Source organism: Neolamprologus multifasciatus, chromosome 20 (genome assembly GCF_963576455.1).
Source record: "Neolamprologus multifasciatus chromosome 20, fNeoMul1.2, whole genome shotgun sequence".
Taxonomy (NCBI): Eukaryota; Metazoa; Chordata; class Actinopteri; order Cichliformes; family Cichlidae; genus Neolamprologus; species Neolamprologus multifasciatus.
The window spans coordinates 1,728,005-1,745,164 of NC_140458.1; the positions used below are offsets into that span (position 1 = coordinate 1,728,005).

Sequence of the window (17,160 nt, forward strand, 5' to 3'; positions counted from 1 at the left end):
TGTCAAAATTTTCCACGAGCACCAGATGCTTTGTTTCTGATATATATATATATATTCTTTTTTTTTTTTACTGGGAAACTTTATTTGTAGTTTTTAATTTGATTAAATTAGCAAATTAGCCAGCGGTCCCTTCGGAGCCGTGGACCTTCAGTAATAGTAATAAATCACACAGTAATAGTACATTCATGTAGTTGTAAAAGCATGATAATATATTAAGTAATCCAAAGTATTCCGAATACGTTACTCTCGTTGAGTAACGTAACGGAATACAGAGTACTTTGTTATACAAAACAGTTCATGGTCAATAACTACAAGGTGCCCAAATCACCAACCCTCAGCCTCCGTGCTTACAGTTGGTGTGAGGTGTTCAGTGTTGGGAAGGTTACTTTTAAAATGTATTCCATTACAGAATACAGAATACATGCCCCGAAATGTATTCTGTAACGTATTCTGTTACGTTACTCAATGAGAGTAACGTATTCTGAATACTTTGGATTACTTAATATATTATCATGCTGTTTACAACTACATGAATGTACTATTGCTGTGATTTATTACTGTTACTGAAGGTCCGCGGCTCCGAACCGTAGTAAAGGGACCTCTGGCTAATACGGTGGGTTCGGCCGAAAACTAGCTTTACTTTGTTGTCTGGGTCAACTTTGCTTGCAAGAGACAGAGAGAGGCGTTGAAAGGCTGCTCCAACAGAACTTATTGTTTCAGAGGAAAACACGAACACGGTGTACAGTCGAGTCTTAATAGCTTACTTACAGCTGGGCTCGTCAGGCTCTCTTCTTGGCTGCAGTGGTTATTATTATATTTACATGCTTCCAGCTCTCGTTTTTGCTCAATGACAGCTCGTACTTTTCCTTTTTCTCCCTCCCTCGACACATAACGTGTATGGCAGTCCATTCTCCCTGCAGCACGGACTACACTGCCCATGATGCTACATTCTTTAGAGCTATACCTGTAGCATTCTGCCTGTTAGCTTAGCACAACAACAACAAAAAGGCCTCTCTCACCCAGGAAACACGCAGAGAGAGAGAGCGTCACCCTGTAACCATGGCAACCGTAACGCTGCCTGGAACAACAGAACGTAGCTGTCAAACAAAACCCAAACAGTCCTGACCCGCCACAATATGAAACAGGGAAGTACCGCCGTGTAATCCATTTATTTCAACAAAGTAACTGTATTCTAAATACCACCTTTTTAAACGGTAACTGTAACGGAATACAGTTACTCATATTTTGTATTTTAAATACGTAACGGCGGTACATGTATTCCGTTACTCCCCAACACTGGAGCTGTTTGTACTGATGTGTTGTGTTTGCTTTACTCCAAGTGTTGTTCTGTGCATTATATGCAAACATCTGCATGTAGCTCTCATCTGTCTGAAGGACATTGTTCCAGAAGTCTTGTGGTTTGTTAAGATGCAGTAAATCTAAGCTGTGCTGCCATGTTCTTTTTAGAGAGACAAGACTTTCTTCTGCAAATCTGCTAATAAACTGTACTTGTTTAATATTCAGTCTTTCAATGGTCCTGTCCTGATCTTAAACATTTAAATGCGGCCTGGGATCGTTTACATTTCTCTGAGCATTGTATAGTCTGACCTTGAGGGGAATTTGCTGGAACATCGACCACTTTAAAGACTGTGGCACTGTGTTCACACACCTGAATGCTCTTGTACAGCACCTCTCTATCACAGAGATGCTCCCAAATCCGGATAATCGGTTAATCAAACCAACTGACCTGCTTAACTTTTATGGGAGCAGTAAGGGACTACTACATTTTTACACACCTCTTGAGGAGTAAACAATGACACAGTGTAATATATCACGTGTTGTTCATTTAAGGTTGGATTTACCTCATTTCAAGTCCTGAAATAGACACAATGCTTTTTATTATGTCCTGATATATTGAATGTTATTACTCAAAGAGTGTACTTTGTTTCATGACTGTATGTAGAGACATTGGTTTGTTCTTCCTCTTACTGTAAATGTGTTAAATATTTAATAAACCTTAATAACACACCTGCAATGACTTTATGTTGTATTACGATATATTTATGCCACACTATATTAACAAACGTATTCGCTTGTCTGCCTTCACATACATGTGAACTTGAGGAACATCCCAATTTTAATGCATAGGGTCAAATATAATGTCGGACCACCCTTTGCAGCTATAGCAGCTTCAACTCTTCTAAGAAGGCTTTGTGCAGGTTTATTAGAGTTTTTGAACATTCTTCCACAAGCGCAGTTGCCTGCCTCGCAGTCGCCGCTCGAATTCATCCCAGAAGTGTTCTGTCGGCCTGAGTACAGGACTAGGACTCTGTGCAGGCCCGTCAGGTTGTTCCACACCAAACTCGCTCATCCTTTGTGGACCTTGCTATGTGCACAGTCGTGTTGGAACAGGAAATAATAATCAGTCTGAGACAAAACACAGGATTACATTTGATCTCTCTACCAACTTTGAGTTGGTAGTTTCTGCATTAATGTAGGAGTAATGGAGAGTTAACCAGTGAGGAAGCCAGATGGGATGTTCGGTTTTCTGGCAAGAAGAGAAACAAAATCCTGGCATTTAGTTTCAAACTGAAAAAACAAAAGAATGGTTTCTTTTTGTGCATGTTGTAAAAACAGATGAAAGCAAATTAAAGTCCAAATTATTTCAGCAGCTGAAAATCGTCCAGCACAATGAGATTAAGCTCAAATATTGGTCACCATGCAGAAACAAATGGATCAAAGACCTTAGTTCCTTTGAGAAGCTTTATCCACCAGGACTGTGTTTGTGCATTTATATTCTGATCAGCTGATCTGATCTGTTGTCCTGGGTTTTTTTGGAAATTGTGTGGAGATTACAGGCCTGTTTATCAGACTAATGATGCGATCCTTACTGTCCCAGCTCGTCTATAAAATCCTGGAAATACCATTTTTATGTTGCTGCTCAGTGGACTGTAGTGTGTAACACAGTCTGTGCCAACAGGAAATGTCCCGGTGGTCTGCGGACGCACAGTGAGACCATCTGGCTGACTGGACCTGAACACAACACTCTGTGTCACTGCACACACACTGACACATCTATCAAAGGACAGGTATCTCAAAACTGTTGCTGTCCTGAATATTTTCACCATTTTTTCTCTCATTGTTAACATGAACACGAGTTAAGTGAAGATCATGGGATGGAAAGAACCATAAAATCTCATCCCATCCCTTACTGATGAAATCCTGGTCAAATCTAGTAAACTAACTGCTGAAGATTGCAGGACATTATATCCCTTCTTCACTCGTGGGCATCAATGACGCTGGTTTGCTCTTTAGATCAGAGACGGCACTGCATACTTCAACAGGGAAGAGCGGCAGATGATGGACGTCAGAGGTTTAAACATGAGGTTTCGCTTCTCTGCTGAGGACTCTAATCAGTGACCTAAAGTCTGGATCAGCATAATCTGTAGATGCTGTTTGAGAGATGATCACACATTTAACAGTTTCCATCTTTTCATTTCTGTATGTTAATGGGTTTTTTTTCCATTCACTCAAACTTTTAGTTTGATTTTCCAACCTTTTTATTCTTTATATATTTATATAAATGTATGCGGGGCGATCGTGGCTCAAGAGTTGGCAGGTCGCCTTGTAATCAGAAGGTTGCCGGTTCGAGCCCCGGCTCCGACAGTCTCGGTCGTTGTGTCCTTGGGTAAGACACTTTACCCGTTGCCTACTGGTGGTGGTCAGAGGGCCCGGTGGCGCCAGTGTCCGGCAGCCTCGCCTCTGTCAGTGCACCCCAGGGTGGCTGTGGCTACAATGTAGCTGCCATCACCAGTGTGTGAATGGGTGGATGACTGGATATGTAAAGTGCTTTGTGGTCCTTAGGGACTAGTAAAGCGCTTTACCACAGGCCATTTACCATTATTACATTTTTTATTTCGCCTGGGAAACCTCTCATTCAGATTAAAGCCTCTGATTTTAGGTTTAAACACAAAGAAAAACCCATCAGTGTCTCAGCGGGACAACAAAAACAGGAATATGCTTTGGGTTAGGGAGTAACTCGTGCTCTGTGTGTTACCTTGTAAACATCTCGGGGTCAGTTATGAATATTACATTTGAAATGATAAATATTTGCCAGTTTTATGGATAATTTTCATCTTATATTTGAAGCATAATCTCAGCTCTTCAATAAGTATCAATCTTTTCTAATCCGTTCAATTCCAGTTAGAATAAAAAAGCTCTCCAAGCTGTTCTGTTTGTGTGATCTGTAGAATTCCTTCGCCCAGCGTGACTCAACAATGCTGGGATACATGTGGTCTAAAAAGTCGTCTCAGTAATGCAAATTATATCTTTAAATAGCTGAAAAGCATGCAGATGTGCTCATTTGTTGAACTAAAAAGTTGACCATAGTAAATAAACTTTTAAAAATAACTCAAACCACAAACAAAGTAATGAACACGTCTGGAAAGCACTGCGGTCTTTAAATCCAGACACTTGAATGTGACACAACCACACCGACTGGGATTTTATACCTTTATTCAAAGCTACAACTCCTCAGAAAAACACATTTCCTCGTGCTTTAAACAAGAGTATGAATATAAAAATGAAAACTTGGGACTGTATGAAAGAAAGACATAAACGCCTTAAACCTGCTTTCTGATGACAAGCAGAGGGCGGCGACTGTGAAAAGCTGTCTGATTGGATGAAATGTCTATGAGACTCTTCCTGATATCTCAGGAATCGCTGTTCTGGTGACTTTATGTTATGTGTCCATCTTTTATATACAGTTCATGTGGTGTGAGTCAGACGCCCCCGCGGGCTGCGATACGTAACACAGAGCATCTTTAGCCTTTTAGGTAATAAAACTTTAAAAAACTGAAGCAACAGGTTGGATTAAAGACACATCAGCGTTAAGTTTTTCAGAGAGTAACGAGACGCTGAAGGAAAAATGAAAATAACATGAAACGAACAACTGTTTTCCTGGAAAGTTCCACTTTCAAGCCATTCTATCAAAATAAAATCTACAGCTATATACAGTTAGCTTCTTGTTCAAGAATATAAAACTTCATTCAGACATATGTACATTTTAAAGCTGCTGGGGTTTCTTAAACGAACAGCTGTTTGCTTTAATGGCAGACTGCACCAACAACGGCAAAAAGCACCAGCAGTTTTCTCCATCTGAATATGATTCTGTGCGGGACAGTCTGGTTCAGGACTCATACATATAAAACTTATTATGAGCCAGCTGTTAGAAAATAAAAAGCCGGGGACATACTCTGCTTTTCCTTGTTTCCAGGGCCAGCAGTGGAAGTTCATGTTTAACATGAAGAACAATTCGCTGTGAGCCCACATATCAGGCAGCTTTTTTTCTATCCCTGGATCTGTATGATGTCACAGAAAGAGGATATTACTAATATGGTCATCTCGGGCACATAAGCCCCACCCACCTGCTGTCCAAATCTTCTATTTAAGAGGAGCAACCAATTAGGAAAGAGTAGCCTTAAAGGCAGACGAGCTAAAACAGTTTCAGAGCAGATGAATTATTAACTGTGAATTAAGCAAAGCTACCACTGTAGAGTCCAGAATAAAAAACATATCATGCTGTTTACAACCCAAGATACTGCGTATTTGAGCAAACAAATAAATGCAGAAAAGCAGATAAATGAGGACAGGAGGAGGGGAAGAAAACTGTTCCCTCAATGAGGCTTTTAACAGAGAAACACCAACAGGACGCCAAAGCTGACACTCAGTCTGTCACCACAACCTCCTCTGGGTGACCTCTCACAGCTCGAGCAAGCAGTGAATCATACCATGAATGAATGAATTCCTCCTGCAAAATGATTCCCAGAATTTCCCCAAATAACTTTCTAACAGAACTGAATGTGATCGGCTCTGCAGTTAGCTGTTTACATCCATTTAAACATGCGTGTTTTTAAACCCTGTTTTTCTGGAAGCATTTAGTTTGTTGGACTCTTGTAGTACAAACAGCGCTCAGCAGAGGTGAGAAACGACAGATCAGTACAAAGAGCTACTGTTTCTGTGTCTTTATAAGTGGTTCACACCATTTGGTGTCGAGTTTTTGTGCTTTCAAAAGATATTTTGTTTGATTGTGAATGAGTCAAAAATGCAGGAGCAGAATTTTTAGTTGTCTGAAACGGTTAAACTGACTGCATCAACTTCAAATTAGCAACTGAGACAGCTCGTGAAAGGAAAACCTCAGGATCTGTTAACCTGCGGCTGAGTTTTCCATCTTCCTTCTGCCCGTCTGCTGGAGGCAGTGGGCTAAGCAGGTATTCCAGGCATGGACTCCCTCTGCAACAGTTTCATGACCGGGCTCCTTTAGACGTGGAGGTGCAGCGACTACTCTGAGCTCCCTCGGGGACGCCACAGCCCCTCGTCCACTCTACGGCAGAGCCCACACGTTCTTTGAAGGGAAACTTTCAGCTGCATGTATCTGTGACATCATTCCTTCAGTCAAAGGCCAGGAACAAACCATGGCCCGTGGGACAGATCAAGGCCATTGCTCACCACTTTGAGTCCCCAGTAGGTTTTGCCTGGTTGTTGCTGCAGTCTGCACAGTGATGACCTCCTGCATCTTTGTTGACTGGTTCAGAGCTTTACGTACATGAAAACTGAACCATATTCAAGATTTGTATAACACCAGCCTAAACATGCCTCACTGTTCACGGTCTGGTACAAAGCCCGCTGCTCCATTCTGGGTTTAAATTATTACAGAAGACAAAAAAGCTTGGAATCAGTCCAATGTTGAGCAAAAACGCTGAAACTGCTGCAGAGTCCTACAGATGCTCACGAGTCGTCATAATCAGTCGTGACGTTACACAAATGTGTAAACGTCTCTTCATGCTGGGAGTGACAAATAAACTAAAGGTGGGCCTCACACTGGGCATAATGATTATTGATCAATGATTAATTAACCTGTGGTGCTGCCCCACCCCAGCGGTGATGACATCAGTCATCAGGAATCACACAGAGGGTGGATACAACAATGAAGCAGGGACTTTCAAAATAAAAGTAAGGGATATGTCCTGCAGTAAATTAGTCAGATTAAATATGTGTGGGTAGGAAAATAAGCTGCTTTTTGAAGGCTATCCTTCCTGAGGAACACTGAAGCTGTTTTGTTGTTGCAGGCGTTGTTGCTCCACATCGCACTGATTCCTAACAATAAAAAAAAGGAACCAATGATTTAAAAATAATACAGCTTGCCTTTAAGTCAGCTTGCCTTTAAGTCAGCTTGCCTTTAAGTCAGCTTGCCTTTAAGTCAGCTTGCCTTTAAGTCAGCGTGCCTTTAAGTCAGCGTGCCTTTAAGTCAGCTTGCCTTTAAGTCAGCGTGCCTTTAAGTCAGCTTGCCTTTAAGTCAGCTTGCCTTTAAGTCAGCCTGTAGCGTTCTTCCTCTCCTCATTGGTGAATAAAATGATGAAAAAGAGAGAGAGAGAGGAGCTCTGAGAGCTGCTGCGACTAACTAGCACTAGTTCAACTGGCAGTTAGTGGTCACCAACCCTTGTAAAACCCTCCAAGAGTCTTTAAAACAAACAATTATTAGTACTGGCAATATTAGTACAATTAGAAAATATACGATATCCAAATCCTTTGTGTGCGTTGTTACACTTCGATGCTGGCTGGCAGAAAAACAACGAGCTGATGGCAGACGACGCGTCCGTTCAGCCTCCAAGGAGACAAACATCATCCCGTCCCGATGAGACGGATGACAGCTGATCAATGACCTAACTCGTCCTCGCCTGGTGCTCACACGGACTCTCAAGTCCTGCTGGAGGCGTTTCAGGAACGTAAATCAGCAGTCGCGTTGTATTAAAAACAAACAAACAAAAAAACACCATCTTGTTGCAGAGCACCTTTTCTCCACCACAGGGGGGCGCTGTCCTGTAACTGCAGGGAAACAAACCACAGTCAACTCGGAGTTTCACGCTCTTTGTCTCATCAGAGTTCAGAGGAAGGGCGGTCAGCGGCAGACCGACAGGCGCCTCACGGTGCACAGGTCACACAGCAGCCGTTTGATTCGCTGTTTGAGCTGCGGGAGGCGGGACAGAGGGTCAGGAGGCTCGAGCTCGCCGGAGTGGTCCAACCAGGACTCTAGAACTGAAGACAAAGAAGAGCGAGTTTTACGACCAGCACCGAGCACATGTGGACACAAACTAACACCGAGGTGTGACTTGACTCTGACGCTTCATCACGTCCAACCCAGCGTTGCTGTATCACGCTCAGGCACGCGCCGCTCTGTCAGTCACACAAGATACGTGATGTACAGCAGTGAAGCGAGACCTCTCTAATCCCAATTAAATTAAAATGAAGGCCAAACATGCAATGAAGTGTTATTGAATGAAATACGGTGAAAGTAGAGCAGCAGGCAGGACCACGGCGATCAGGATGCATGAGCTTCACGACCCCTCCAAGTGAAGCGACGCAAAAAACCGAACCTTCTCTCTTCCTTCTTCCCACGCCTCAGTAATTATTCTCCTCCAGCTAGCTCTAACTCGTGGTGGATAATTACTTACTTGCTTTCTCTTTCTCTCTGCTTTCGTAACCAGATGAAGCCACCGTGACTATTTGAATAACACTGAATGATTAATGTGGAGCGTCGTGTGCAACTCTGTGTTTTACATTCAACGTGTGCGTTACCGTCCAGCTCTCTCTCGATCACGTCCATCCTGGCGCTGATCTGCTGGTGCAGGGACTCGATGTGCTCCAGCAGGTTCAGCTGACACTCGGCCACCGACGCCGCGCGAGGCTCCGCTGCGCACGTCCGAGTGTGCGCCTGCTCGCCGCCGCCTGCGTGATTCTCTGTTTTTATGTTGTGCACATCTGTGAGTGCGGTGGCGTCTCCGTCTGTGGCGGTACGAGCTGCGCTCCTGTTGACATCTTCAGGTTTTATTTCCTACACAGAGAGAATGACAGATGCTTTTAACAAACAGCAGCAGAGACGAAGACGAATTCGTTTTTCAGTGAATTTGACAAACTTGGAGATTGTAGTAGTAGTTTGTAGTTTGAATAACGACACTCTACCAATGATGCTTGAAAATTCCCTTTTCTGGAGAAAATGCGGTCCCCCCCTCGCCCCCCAAAGAACCCCGGGTCACACATGCAGGGTCCTTGTTTCTGTTACATCACAGTGTTAAACCTGCAGCTACAATACAAGCCGTGATGCTCAGAGTTGGTTAAACACATAATAACGCTGGCTTTGGATTCTGAGTCCTGGAGATTTCTGCTGTATTTAAAAAGTTCAAAGAGATCAGCTGATTCTGATCAGCAGGTGGACATTTTTCAGTTTTTATCGAGTTTCATCTAATAGCCGAACTGAAATTAGAATATTATTAGATTACATCTCCAGTTTATATTTCAGTAACTTTACAATTTAATATGAAATTTAGGTTTTTACAAGTCATGGCCTGCTTATTCTGTAATAAATAAATAATTATTTTTCTTTTTTACAGGTGATCTCCTTAAGATTTAAATAAAAATTCAAAGACAGTTTACGGCCACAGCCTCTACTGACTCATGAGCCAATCACAGGGGAGCGTACAACCCCTCCACAGGCTCACCTGTCGAACCCTTTTGCTTCTGTGACCCCCTCTGGAATGAAAGAATCTTTCTTACATCTCACATCTCGTCTTCTGGTCCACTTAAATAAATTCACTGTGATCTGCTCGTTTCACTTGTTGAGTCTCCATCAATCGTTTATTTTTAGCTCCATTTCGTTGCTACTAATGATGTATTCTTTCTATTCTACAAGAATTCTCCAACAGTTAAGAGAAATAAAACAATTTAGGATCAGAAACTGGCCATGAAATCAAACAGATGACAGGTTTTCATGATCTACCCAAAGAGCCTCACGTTTGTAAAATCTCTGGCTGTGTGACTGTGCAGAGGAAGCCTGTTACAGCTTTTCTGTTGGTGTATCTTCACAGAGTATCCTCTGCAGCTCCTCTCCCCTCACACTCAGTAAAAGGTAAAAATAGTTCCACATTCACCAGAATGAGCTTCTAACTGGTCTTCACTGGTCTCATAGCAACAGCAGGAGCTTAGCGCTGCGAGCGTGAGGCGCCGCTTCTGCTCAAGGTCTCTGTGAGCCAGGCTTTGTTTTTTTTACTACACCTAAACCTCCCAGCAGCTAAAGATTCACGCGTCTCAGATTCACAGCAGAGAAGAGATTCATCGTCTTTGCTCTAAATAATCTGATTTTATGATGTTCAGCCTTAATGCAGGAGTGAAATCCCAGATTTTATTGCTCATGTTTCCCCCCATCAGTGTGAAGAGCACAAATACATGAAAACAAAGATGTTTTGAGTCCTGTTACCTCGGGCAGTGGAGAGAGTTGGTGAACACTTGTGAACGAGTGTTTCAGCTTCCTGAGTAGGAAACGTGTGAACAGTTAAAAGGCTACACGAGTGTCTGCTGAGTCTCTACCTTCTCCTCGCCACTGCGCTCTTGCTTCACCGTCACCATCGGCCTCTCTTTCTCCTGCTCCTCTCCTTTTTCCCATGATGCTCCGGGCTTCTGATAGCAGTGCTCGCTGCTGACGTAGCAGACGGGCGGCTCTCCTCTCGGGCTGGACGTCAGTCTGTGCCTCTCCTCCTGCTTCCACGGTGACCTCCACAGCTGCTGGTCGGGGTGGGACGGCGAGCTGCGGGGAAAGACGGCCACAGTCAGACCGAGCTAACGCCTCTGCGGGCTCGAACGGATGAGCCGAGCCGCCGGCGCGATCGCACTCACCGCAGCAGGCTGATTTTGAGCTGCAGGGCGCTGAGGACCTGGCTGATGCCGTACGTGTGCGCCAGCAGGTGGCTGGTGTGTGAGATCTTGGAGGCGTTGACCTCGGAGTAGTTCTCCTTCACACACGACAGGCCAAACATGTGACCGGATTTCAACAAGTCGGGCTCAGACCGGAAACGCTGAGCACACCGCCAACCTGGACCAATGAGGATTACAGATGAAAACAAGATGAGAGGAGAAGCACAAGCACCACACAGGAACCCACAGAGAGCCTGAGCTGTGGCGCTCGTGACGTCGAAGCCTCACACACTCACTGAGGTACAAAGTCACATAAGTCACATGGCTCCGTCCTTTTCCAACCAGTTAGAAAAGGTTACAATACAAACACACACTTTGACTTGCAGTGTCACATCTAATCAAAGCCTCCTCGTGCTGCTGCTCTTCACCAACCTGACCAGACAATTAGCACAAATGCAGTTTCACTGATTTGTCTCTGATCTAAGACATACAAGCTAGAGGTGCAACGATACACAAAATTCACGGTTCGGTTCGATATTTTCTCGATACAAAAAAAATGTTCATGCCTTTTTAATTTGTCATTTATTAAAATTATAAATATATATTTTAACTCAAAAGTACAGTTTTTTAATTTAATGTTGCTGAAACAACAAAATAAAAATAAATCTATCTGATGGAGAAATCACTCATCTTTGGAAAAGAGAGTTTATTACAGAGAAATGTCTCTTTCCAAAATAAAAGCTCTACTATACGCTTCTTCTGGGCTATATTCTCAGCAGCATATTAAACATATCAGGTCCCCATAAGGAGAATCATGTGCTAACGGCTGTCTAAATGACTCGGCTAAAGTTTGTAGCATGCGTGCTTGTTGTTTTTGTCTGCTTCCACTTGTCTTTGCACGAGGATGATGTCGGAGTAAATGTGCAGTCATATTCGTTGTGTTCCCACTAGTGCTGTCAGCGTTAATCTGAAATGACGTTAACGCCACAACACTGCAAATCTCCGTTAACGAGCTACCGCGGATCGCCCCGTGCGTGGAGCTGGACGGCGTCAACACGTTAACGAGCTAACTGCGCTAACACACTAGTTCCCACCCATGTAACTGAGCATTGCTGGCACATCCAACATACTGTTTTACTTTAGTCCATGACGCGCTTACCTTCAGGGTCATACGTCACATGAAAACCAAAATAGTTCCAAACGCCAGATCTGAATGAGGGTGGGGGAGGTTCAATTTGCCATGTTGCAACGAGCTTAGCTTCTGTCTGCTAGCTTGCCCTGCGCTCAGTGAATCTGCGTTCGACTACTCCGCCTAGGCTGCACTGTCGAGCGCAGATCCACTGAGCGCTCAACACAGACAGCATCGTCAGAAGAAAAGTTGATAAAATAAATTAAAAATGTTGTATTGTTCGATACATATGCGTACCGAACAGAAAGCACTGTATCAAACGGTTCAATATCAATACGAGTATCGTTGCACCCCTAATACAAGCGCGTCCATATACTTCTGGACACTAATGGATTCTCTGTTATTTTAGGCTTCGGTCACACAGACCTAGAGACGGGTCAGCGACCCCTGTGGCGTCCTTCAGTCACAGGAGAAATGTGTATTGACCGCCTGCTGAGTGTTTCCTGCAGGTTCCTCATGATGGCGCTGGTCCCCTCGCAGTTTGAATGGAAGACACCGACTACGCTGCAACCTCTCTCTATTAACCACCGAGTGGGGGTAAAACTCGACTCAGGGACCGTTCGCCTTTAAATGAAAAAGTGATCGCCTCTACAAACTGCAACTAAAGCAGCCGAAAGGTTGTTCTTGGTGCAGCACCGTATAACTTTGGGACTGCATTCACCTAAACACAGAGAGCTACCTCCTACGACCGCTCGACAAGGGGTCGAGGAACTTTTCCAGGCCTTTGCTGTAACATATAAAATGCAAGCTTTGAGTTTTATATCACACCAACTATCAAATAATCCACCTTTACCTGCTTTCTTTCTCAGGCTCGGCACAGCAGTAAGTGCTCACAGTGTGAAGCCTACCTGCGGTCTGTCTGCAGTAGTAGCAGATGTAGTTGTGTGGGACGTTGTCCTCGTATAAACCCATACAGGTCCCGTGCTGCCAGCACAGACACGACTCGCACTACAGACACACACAGAGAAAACACTGGGATCACAATTCTGTGTTTCTGAGCATGTTTCCTCAGACAAAGGCCTTCAGTGACAAAAGATAATCTGCTAAATCTTCACATTGAACAGAACCTGATGGATGATGTAAAATATTTCCCATGATTCATTTCTCTCCTTCCAGACTTGTTTGTCAGTTCTGTGGATTCATTTTAAAAGCAGCTACAGACGAATCATTCCTGTGTGTGTCTCACCTGGATCATGAAGTCATTCTCCTCGTCCACCTCGCACACACACCTCACCACCTCACACTCCTCCGTCTCCGTGCCAACAGGCCAGGAGGGCGTGTCCTCTCCACTCTCTGCTGTCAGCGTTGACCAATCGCTGCCGTCGTCGGCTAAAAGTACAGAAACTCTGTTTTTGAATTTTTACATCGTATCAGTGTTTGTGATATTCGTGTGCGTGTGTTTTCCCACCTTGCATGTGTGTGTTGTGATGTTCAGTTGAGAGCTTCAGAGTGATCGGAGGTCTGTCTGAGCTCTCATCGTCGCTGCTGCAGAAACCTGATGAGAAGAAGAGCGAAGCAACAAAATGATTGGACGCTCAGTGCTCGCGTGAACGCTGTCACACTTGTTCTGGTGCTCAGTAACTCACAGTAATGACAACAACTAATGAGAAGCGGCTGAAAAAGAGGAGTTTTAAATCACAAACAGGTCGTGAAGGTGCTTTAGCTTCGTCTGCAGCGTTTCCAACACAACATAAATATGTTTTTACTTTCCCGTTACACTCGTGTTTGTGAGCAGCCAAAACGCCCTCAGCAGCAAATCTGAGCCAAACACGCTGCAGTTCATTTTCTGTGGTGTTACTAATGCGCAGGTTCACACTTCTGTCAGATCGGACTCTATATTTAAATCTGAGGATGCAAGAAGTGCAATAACAGATAAAATGTGAGTTGAAGATAAATAATAAATACAATTTTATTTATATAGCACTTTCATTCCTTCATAAGATAACAAATAGTAAAAAGGTGAAACAGACAATATAAAACAGGCAGAAATTTAACCAAAAACTGTTTTAAAAGGAGAGTTTTGAGTTGTTTTTTAAAAACAACGAACGAGTCCACAGTCTTAATGTCTGAGGGAGAGAGTCCACAGTCTTAATGTCTGAGGGAGAGAGTCCACAGTCTCGGGGCCACAGTGGCTAAAAGCTCCGTCACCCTTAGTTCTCGTCTTAGGCTACGTTCACACTGCAGGCGAAAGCGCATCAAATCCAATTTTTTGACCCTATGCGACCCATATCCGATCATGGTGTGACAGTGTGAACGGCACAAATCCGATATTTTCAAATCCGATCTGGGTCACTTTCGTATGTGGTGCTGAATCCGATACATATCTGATGTTTCAGAAAGCGACTGCTGTTTGATGGTCATGTCACATTAAATCCGTCTTTTACGTCACTGACACAAGACAGACGCCAATTATCAGCGCCGGAGAAGACATCGCGAACGCTTCCTGGCCATCCGGTGAAACTGTTGGGAAGACAACGTTGGAGAAACGTGAACATTTTATTTGTACTGTATAATCTGCAGATTCTGACAGAAATCTGCGACTATCCTTTGAAGCAGCGCTCCTCTAAAACAGCAATAAGGATCATTATTAGGTTATTTACATTATTATGTAAATAACAAAATAACTTAAAGCAAAAATTGGGAAACGTAAAGTCCGAAGTCTTTATATTAAGACCATCAGTCAAACAATACTGTTGGTCTGGGTCTAAACAGAGCGTGTTGTGTGTGACGTCTTCTTTTGCGCATGCGGCCGCTTTGAGCGTTCACACTAGAGCGCGTTTGCTGTCGCATTTTATTTGTAGTGTGAACGAGCAGACAAAAAAATCGGGATTGAGCATCAAGACCTGCAGAGTGAACGTAGCCTTAGTCTGTTTTATAGTCCTGATCAGATCTCAGGGACCTGCTGGGGACATCGGGCTGTAGCAGATCGGAGATGTAGGCTGGTGCCAGTCCATGCAAGACCAGGATTTAAAATGTACTGAAATTCAACAGGAAGCCAGTGTAGCTGAAATGGAGACTGGATGATCTCCCGTGTTTGGGTGGGTCCTGTCTTCCTCACAGGGTTCATTGGTGATGCTAAACTGGTCACAGGTGTGAATGTGAGTCTGAACAGCTGTTTGTCTCTGTTAGCCCTGCGACACACTGGTGACCTATCCAGGGTGTACCCTTCCTCTCGCCCTGTGCAAGCTGGGACAACCTGACCTCCCCCATGACTCTGACTTAGATAAGTGAAAGAAAACGGATGGTAAAATATGACACTTCTACAGCGAATTTCAAACTGTTAGATGAGAGCAGACCTTACAAACCTGTTAACCTCAGTTTAAGAAGGTCAACAGACACAATGAGTCTCACCCGTCTGACTTTTCTTCTTCTTCTTCTTCTTTTTCTTCTTTTTCAGTTTGATTCGCAGGAAGTTCTTCCTCTCCTTCTTATCCAGTCCTCCCGTTTTCTCCTTCCCCCCGTCCTTCTTGGCTTCTACTAACAGGCACACATGAGAGAAATGACCAACGCTGCTGGTTGGCCTGGTTTTCTGCTCCTATGTCCTGATGCTGTGCTCTGCTCTGTACCTGTTCCCACGATGCTATGTTCTCCGCTGGTCGAGTTCTCACTCCTCCTGTCTGACACCAAGTCGCCGCCCTCTGAAAAAGATCGCTTCCTCCTAAAAAAACAAAACAAAACAAAATAGCTCCAGTCAGTGTTAAACTCACCGCCCTCTGCTCACCGTATCTAATCCGTGGGACACAAACCAACCTCACGGCCTCCTCCGCGCTGCTTTGCTCCTCCAGCTGCTGGTCGGAGTGGTAGTACTTGATGTGGTAGTGCAGCAGGCTCGCCTTCCTGAATGACTTGGTGCACCCGGGAGCAGGGCACTTGAAGGGGTTGTGGTCCAGCTCAATGGAGAGGATGGGTGGAGGCTGGTTCTTTATCACCCTGTACACTGAGAGGAGAGGACACACCGAGTGTTTCTAACTGCTGTGGGACTGGATTAGGAAACTTTCATGCTTAGAAAGAAGAAGGGAGCAGCTGCACACTGATAATATGTCTTTGTACTGTAACCCCAAGCACGAAGAGAGGACAGGAAGCTACGTTAAATGTCTGCTCAGAAGCACAATTTGTCAATTTAAGACGGCGTCTAAAATTCCTCTGAGCTGAAGAAAAACCTCAGTTCCACAAAAGTTTGGATGCTGTGCAATGATTTGCAAATCTTATGAATTTTATTCACAATAAAGCAGAAAACAAGTTAAATATTTCAACAGAGACATTTTACCGTTTCATTAAATGTTTCAGACAAAACGCAGGAGAAGTGAGTGACAGTAAGAAAGAACCAGCTGGAGGAACGTGTTGCACCTTGTTTGGTTAATTAGCAGCAGGTCGGTATAAAGAGAGGCAGACGTTCAGCAATCTGCAAAGAACTGTGTCGACAAATTGAACAATTTCACAATAATGTTGTGAAATTGTGAAGACTTTAACTGTCTCATCTACAATAAAATAAAATCATAAATTATTATTATAGATTATTTGGAGAAGTATCTGCGTGCGGATCGAGGCTGATGCTCGTGATCTTCAGGCCCTCAGGCTGCAGGCTAAAGCTCCAAACACGTCGCCACATCTAAACATGATCAGAAACAACGTCGTCTTCTCTGAACCAAAACTCACAGAAAACTGTTCCCATGTCAGACACATGTTTTCATTACTTTTGGAAAAAGTTCTTCTGGAATAAAGAGACGGGAGACCCCGTGGATCAATATCAGCGCTCAGTTTAAAAGCCTGCATCTCTGACTTCTACATCTTCTTCATGTTTCAGCACAACGATGCTAAAATCACATAAAGCATCGATTCCAACAGCGCGGCTGAAAACATTCGGAGCATGGCGACACCAAAGAAGAGCCAGGACTGTTGAGCAGCTTTGACCTTTAAGCTTTAACCTCGGCTCTGAGATGTTTAAGACACAGAGGAAACATCACCCTGTTCTCTTGAGAGGCGTCGCTTCCATCAAATTTTCTCAGTTAAAACATTTGATATCCTTTCCATGTTCAATCTGTTCCCATGACAAGTGTGGATTGAGCAGCTGACAGTCTTTATCTGTGCTACTTGTTCTCATTAGACAAAAAAACAACTTTTAAACTCTAAACTTTTGTCCCCAAAGTTTGATTCTGTTCATCTGCTCGTAGCGTTTTCAGAGGGAGAAACGTTTCATCAACCAGTTTTGATCAATGGTCATGAGAATT

General features: G+C 43.8%; 1 protein-coding gene across 2 annotated transcripts in view; it reads right to left on the reverse strand.

Moving 5' to 3' along the window:
- The window catches only part of LOC146494016 (PHD finger protein 20-like), a 49,578-nt gene that overhangs the window by 22,788 nt on the left and 9,630 nt on the right, over positions 1-17,160 (reverse strand). Inside the window, exons 9-18 of one of the 2 annotated variants that reach the window (XM_085144635.1) lie at positions 15,683-15,869; positions 15,499-15,590; positions 15,284-15,406; positions 13,341-13,427; positions 13,119-13,261; positions 12,781-12,880; positions 10,726-10,921; positions 10,420-10,636; positions 8,635-8,890; positions 3,775-8,094 (exon numbers count right to left, since the gene is read on the reverse strand). In XM_085144635.1, the coding sequence (XP_085000761.1) occupies positions 7,958-8,094; positions 8,635-8,890; positions 10,420-10,636; positions 10,726-10,921; positions 12,781-12,880; positions 13,119-13,261; positions 13,341-13,427; positions 15,284-15,406; positions 15,499-15,590; positions 15,683-15,869 (1,538 nt within the window). In that variant the 3' untranslated portion in view covers positions 3,775-7,957. Of the gene's footprint in view, positions 1-3,774; positions 8,095-8,634; positions 8,891-10,419; positions 10,637-10,725; positions 10,922-12,780; positions 12,881-13,118; positions 13,262-13,340; positions 13,428-15,283; positions 15,410-15,498; positions 15,591-15,682; positions 15,870-17,160 lie in introns of both variants that reach the window. The other variant, XM_085144634.1, reaches the window with a different exon arrangement.